We start from the raw sequence: 6,871 nt of genomic DNA, 5'->3' as shown, positions 1-6,871 counted from the left end.
TCTCACTCACTCTAAAACCCTAAACCCTTCTCTCAAGCATTCTCTGAAAGCTCTTCATCTTCATCAATCTTCTTCTTCTTCACCGTGGACGCTCAACAACAAGAAGTCTTTAACTTCTCTCAACAAATGGAATCTAGTTCTTCTGCTCAAACCTCAAACACTCAAACTCCAACGGTTACAGGCGTCACCATCACCCCTGTTTACAAAGAACCTCACGTTCTTGACCGTGAACGCCATATCAACCTTTCAACCCCTTTTGAAGGTTTGGATGTGTTGTGCGAATCGCTTGTTGATTTCGAAAACTTGAGAAGAAATGGCGTTGATCTTACTGAAGAACTTCGCAAGCAAGGGTGGGAAAACTATTTCCAAAGACTTTATGGTCCCATTTACCCACTTCTCGTCAAGGAGTTCTGGAGATTTGCAGATGCAGATGACAACTTCATCGTCTCTTATGTTCTGGGGGTGAAGATTGTTATTACTGAAGGGTCTATTGCCTCTCTGTTGAACATGGAGATAAGTGGAGGAAAAAGGATTTACAACATCCCTCCTAGGTCAAAGCGCATCACTGAAGTAATCAACCCAACAATCTTCAAACCCAACGTTGAAGGAAATCCTTCAAAGAACAAAGAGCTGCACCAGAACCTCAGAGTGCGGCTGAAGATTATTCTGGGAACCATTCACCACCGTCCTGCCTCTAACTCCTCTGATTACATCAATGCAGACCAGAAATGCATTCTGTACTGCATTCAGAAGGGTGTGAAGATCTGCCTCCCTGCTCTCCTTTTCAGATATCTGAGAGATTCTGTCAGAGAAACCAGAAACAACATGAAGCCCAGATCCTACATTCCTCTGGGAAGATTGCTATCTGACGTCTTCATTGAGAATGGATTGGTAGATCATCTGGAAAAGACCAAGCTGATGGATGATCTGGCAATAGATATGGGGAAGCCTCTGAACGCCAGAAATCTCAAGAGTATGGGGATAATTAAGAAGATTCAAGTCAGACCCACTCTGGACACATCCTGGGAGTGTTTGAAAGATCAGAGGAAGATGCCTCATGGCCTTGCTAGGTTCTTCAAGAATGAACCCAGAGATGCTGTTGCCATCTATCTTCAGCGTCTGCTGGATGAAGGTGTTGATATCTCTGATTTCAGCCTCGACGACTGTCTGGATTCAGAGGAAGACTTCGTCAGATACAAGAGAGGTCTCTCTGAGAAGAAGATTGCTCCACCGGCAAAGAAGGCAAGACTTGGAGAAGCTTCTGGAAGCAAATCTTCAGCTCCTCTGAATATCTCTACTGGTACGTTTGTTCCTCCTGTTACCTCTAATCCTCTGATGGCTTCTTCTAACCCTCTCCCTTCACAACCTATTTATACCACCTCTGATATTTCACCCTCAATCACCAGAACCTCCCAACCTACACCAGTTCTAAATGTAGCCCGTACATTCATACCTCCCTCTGAACCTAAACTAACTCACCAAAGCACTTCCTCTTCTTCATCCTCAGAACCAGAATCACCCCCATATGTTTCCCTCTCTTCTAACCCAGAATTTTCTGACCCTGACTCCCCAACCATAGCCACACTTTATGCTCATAAACTTGCTTCACAACAACAAACACAAACACAATCTGAAGCAACTTCACCTCCACCACAACAAACAACCACCATACCTTCTGAAAACCAACCCTCTGACCATCCCACTTCTGATATCAACCCACCAAACATCTCCGCTGAACCAGAACCAGAATCCGAACCTTTAGATTCAAACCCTCTTTATGCTTCACCTCAAACATCTGAACCTCAACCAGAAGCAGAATCTGAACCTCAACCTGAATCAGAATCTGCACCTCAAACCTTAAATCTCAGCTCTCCAAACTCTCCACCTCATACCTCTGAACCAGAACCTGAACCTGAACTTTCTAAACCTACCCTTAAGGAAGCCATCTTGATGATTGCAGAGGCTTCAGTTCAAAAGGTCGATTCTCTGGTCACTAACTCTGAAATCAGTGATGATCCTAAATCTGTAAGGACACACTGGAACAAAGTCATTGGCTGGATGACATCTGAGGCCTTTAGACTGAAGGGCATCTCTGAACAAGTCAGAAATGGCTACATCAGAGATGCTGAGGAAAGACTTCAGGAAAGGCTTGCTAGAGAAGCTGAAGCCAGAAGGCTGGAAGAAGAGAGATTAGCCAGAGAAGCTGAAGCTAGAAGGCTAGAGGAAGAGAGATTGGCAAAGGAAGCTGAAGAAGAAGCAAGAAGACTGGAAGAAGAAGAAAAAGCTCGTCAAGCTGAAATCCTAAGGGAAAAGGAAGCTGAAGCTAAGGCTCTGGCGGATGCAGAAGCACAAGCTGCTGCTGAAGCTGAAGCTCAGCAGGCTCTGACTCTGGGGGAGTCCTCTTCTGCTATCCCTATGGTTCTTCAGACTCTGAAAGAACTCAAGCAAGATCAGAATGAACTCCGGGCCAGAATGGACAAGCAAGATACTGTCAACGACAACATCCAGAATATGCTTGCTATGCTGCTTCAGAGAATGCCTCCGCCTCCGAACCCTTAGGCACTTAGGATTTATTTTTGCTTGCCTGTTGTTTTTATTTTTCTCTGAATCTGATTTTTTTTTTCTAGCTTCTGTTGCCTTTGTGCTTCTATCTATGAATTCAAGTTTTTCTCTTTACTTATTTTTTTTACTATGTCTTTTTGATTCTGACAAAAAGGGGGAGAAATCATTAATAGCTCTGATGAAAATATTGTCTAATTACCTTAAGCATTCTGCAACATATTTTTATCTTAAAATTTTTTTTTCTAACTTGGACTTAAGAAATTGCAGAAGGTATCAAGAAACTTCTTTACTTAGAAGCTCTGGTAAGAACTTCTGAACTCCCTAGCACTAACTCAGGGGGAGCTTCTGTCTATCTGATCTAATATTATTCATGTTTCATCTGCTAATTAAGGTTGTTTTGTCATCATCAAAAAGGGGGAGATTGTAAGAACAAAAATTGTTCTACAACAGATTCCTTGATTTTGATGATAACAAAGGATGAAACCAAAAATGGCACCCTAACGAAAAGTTTCTAAGTGTGCAGGATTCTAAAGAAAGAAGGAAGAAATCTGATGATGTCATCAGACACAAAACCAGATCAGATACAAATTATCAAATTATCAGAAGCATCTGAAGTGAAGACAAGTTCAAGAAAGTCTAACTCTGAGTAATACATCAGAAGCATCTAAACAAGAATACGCTCTAGGAGTTCTGACTCTGAACAACGGTTGTCTAACTCCAGAAGTTATCAGCAGAAATCCATCAGAACTCAAAAGAGATTTACATCAGAAGCAAGATTCCAAGATTCTCAAATACTTGAAGACTCTGATCATGAAATTGCTAATCATGAAGGAGTATCGTTTAAGTCAAGAAAAGATTTGCAAATGGATTTCCTAATTGAGAAAGAGACGTTAATCTCCAATCTCAATAAAGAAAATAATACTTGTGGTAAATAGTCATTTCAAGAAGAAAAAGTCATCCTGCAGAAGCTATTTATGTGATGGCGTAACTTCATCTCAATATCCACCAGTTTCAACTACTACTTCAACGAATATATAAATAGGCTGCAAATCAACCTTGAACCATTAGCAAGCCAACAAGCCAAAATTATACTGAAACATCAACACTCAAGAAAAACACTCCTTCTCTCTAAGATCTTCACGAAGCTTTTGCTTATAACGTGAAAAACTCTTGTTCTTAACACTGTAATATTTGCTTTCTTAGAAGCACTCTAGATTACATAAATCTTTCATTTATTGTTTGTTGATTTCCTCAAGTGACTTAGTGTAGTCTGTAAACTTGAGAGGACTAAGAGATTTTTCTCTTAGACGTTGTTTGTAATCTTTCAAGATTAGTGGATTAAGTCCTTGTTGAAGGCGAAATCACCTTGGCCGGGTGGACTGGAGTAGCTTTGTGTTATAAGCGAACCAGTATAAAATCCTTGTGTGATTTTCATTTTGAAAAGCGCTTATTTTTCAAAACAATTCAAACCCCCCCTTTCTTGTTTTTCTCACCTTCAGTTGGTTGCTTAAATCATCTTACTGGAAATAAGAAATGGATGGTTAACTTTGACTCTGGTAATAGGACAAAGATTAGATGTGCTGATGATAAATATCTCAATGTTGGAGGCATGGGAAATGTTAGAGTAGTTTTGAATAATGGTAAAACAACATTGATCCAGAATGTGTGGTATGTTCTTGGCATGAAAAGCAATCTGATGAGTGTAAGTCAATTAACTGAGAAAGGATTTTCAATTATCATGAAGGACAATCTTTTGAAGTTGTATGACTGTAATCAGAAGCTAATTATGAAGTCAGAACAGGGGTTGAATAGAACATTCAAAGTGAATGTTAAAACTGCAAACTCTAAATGCCTTAGTGCAACAAGTGTTGTGAAGGAAAATGAGATATGGCACAAAAGATTTGTTTATATGAACTTCAGAAGCTTAGGGAATCTGAATTCAAAGAAGTTGGTAAATGGAATTCCTGAAATTAAGAAGGCAGAGAAGTCATGAAATGTGTGCATGAGAGGGAAGCAACCAAAACTGCCATTTATATCTGAAATGCCTCTAAGAGCAAAGCATGCTCTGGGTGTGGTGCATTCCGATGTGTGTGGACCATTTCCAGTACCTTCACTTGGAGGGAATAAATACTTTGTGTCATTGTTTGATGAGTTCACAAGAATGACGTGGGTATCCCTTATAAAGTTCAAACACAAGGTGTTTGCTTAATTTAAAAAATTCAGAATTAAGGCTGAGAATCAGAGTGGTCAGAATCTGAAAGTTCTCAAAACTGATGGTGGAGGTGAGTATAACTCTACAGAGTTCAGAAAGTTCTGTGAGGAGAATGGAATTGAGAATGAGGTGACTGATCCATACATTCCTCAACACAATGGTCTTGTTGAAAAAAGAAATTGAACTTTGCTTGATATGACAAGAAGCATGCTGAAGGAAAATAAACTGCCTCACACCTTGTGAGAAGAAGTTGTTGCCACCATAACATATGTGCTCAACAAGTGTCCAACCAAGAAGTTAAAGGAAATTGTTATTTTTAGAGAAGTGGACTAGAAATAAGCAAAGTGTGAGCCATCTGAAGGTGTTTGGTTATGTTTGTTATAAACATGTTTCATATGCTAAGAGAAGGAAGTTGGATGACAGAAGAAGAGTTATGTTGCTTGTAGAGTACCATAGTACATGTGCTTATAAGCCTTAATGTCATGTCACTGACAAGGTTGAATTCAGTATAGATGTCATTATGAAGGAATCAGAAGCGTGGGATTGAAGTAAATCTCAATCCAATTCTAGTGTAGTGCCAACTTCTGAAGATACTTCAGAATCTGAAGGTTCTGAAGATGAGTCCGAATTAGAAGATGATTCTGAATGTGACTATGAAGTGAGTCTGACTCTGAAGGTGAATATGATTTTGATCCAGATTATGATGGTGATTCATACTCTGGTAGAGATCCAGACTCTGGGAATATTCTAGACTCTAAAGGTGGTACTTTTGAGGTTTCAGCATCTGATATTGTTCCAGTGTTCGAAGAAGATTCTGAACAAGTTTAGAGTCCACAAAGAATCAGACAAATACCAAGAAGGTTTGCAGAGTTTGACATGCTACAAGATACTGAAGTATACTCTAAAGAAGAAGTCATTCAGTGTGTCATGTTAGTAGACTCTGAACCAGTGAGTGCTGAAGAAGCGCTCAAGAAGAAAGTGTGGTTGAAGACCATGAAGGAAGAACTTGTGGCTATAGAAAGAAACAAGACTTGGAAGTTGACTAAGCTTCCAAAGGACAAGAAAGCCATTAGTGTCAGATGGGTTTTCAAGGTGAAATTGAAGCCAAATGGATTAATTGAAAAACACAAAGCAAGTTTATTGGCAAGAGGTTTTCTACAGAAACCTAGGTTAGACTACCTTGAGGTGTTTGCTCCTATAGCGACACATGAGAAAATCAGATTAGTGATTGTGATAGCTGCTAACAAGAATTGACCTCTGATGCATCTGGATGTGAAATCTGCATTTCTGAACGGTCCATTACAAAAAAATGTATATGTGTCACAACCTCTTGGATTTGTGAAAAATAATCATGAAGGGATGGTGTATAGGTTACATAAAGCGTTGTATGGACTGAAACAAGCTCCTAGAGTTTGGAATCTAAAAACTGATTCATTTTTCAAGCTCCAAAGATTCAGGAAATGTGAGTTGAAGTATGGAGTTTATGTTCAACATACTTCTGAAGGCAATATGATTCTGGTGTGTCTGTATGTTGATGACATATTGCTAACAGGAAGTTCTGAACATGAGATAGTTAAGTTCAAGAAGGTGTTGATGAATGAGTTTAGGATAACTGATCTAGGAAATATGAAATATGTTCTAGGGATGGAGATTTTGTACTCTCATAAGGGTATCATTTTGCATCAGATGAAGTATGAACTTGAGCTTCTGAAGAGATTTGACTTGTTGAATTGTAAGGTTGCGGTCACACCTGCAGAAACAAATCACAAATTGGATTATAATCCTGAAGGTGATGATGTAGATGTTGCAACTTTCAAACAATTAGTTGGACCTTTGAGGTATTTGTGTAATACCAGACTTGATATTTCCTATGCAGTTGGAATGGTTAGTAGGTTCATGAGTAAACCGAATTGGTCTCATTACCAAGCTGCTGTCAGGATTCTGAGGTATATTAAGGAGACTTTGAAGTATGGAGTTTTGTTCCCTTCTAAAGAAAAGGTTAATTCAGAGATGATGTGTTACTCAGACTCTGATTGGTGTAGAGTCAGAGTTGACAAAAAAAGTACTTCTGGATATTTGTTTAAGTATCTGGGAGGT

At 39.3% G+C, this 6,871-nt stretch overlaps 1 protein-coding gene across 1 annotated transcript; it reads left to right on the top strand.

The window, feature by feature from the left end:
* The first annotated feature begins 5,650 nt into the window (after window positions 1-5,650).
* On the top strand, window positions 5,651-6,028 carry LOC127081870 (uncharacterized mitochondrial protein AtMg00820-like). Its single transcript, XM_051022098.1, has one exon. It carries the CDS (start codon window positions 5,651-5,653, stop codon window positions 6,026-6,028), a length of 378 nt encoding a protein of 125 aa, XP_050878055.1.
* The last annotated feature ends 843 nt before the right edge of the window (window positions 6,029-6,871 follow it).

The sequence above is a fragment of the Lathyrus oleraceus genome, chromosome 5 (genome assembly GCF_024323335.1).
Source record: "Lathyrus oleraceus cultivar Zhongwan6 chromosome 5, CAAS_Psat_ZW6_1.0, whole genome shotgun sequence".
NCBI classification, from domain to species: domain Eukaryota; kingdom Viridiplantae; phylum Streptophyta; class Magnoliopsida; order Fabales; family Fabaceae; genus Lathyrus; species Lathyrus oleraceus.
Note: the sequence above shows the minus strand (reverse complement) of the source record. Positions and strands in the feature narration are given on the sequence as shown.

What these genes read in the sequence shown, in the direction of transcription:
- LOC127081870 (XM_051022098.1), top strand. Translation starts at nt 5,651, where the DNA reads ATGCTACAAGATACTGAAGTATACTCTAAAGAAGAAGTCATTCAGTGT.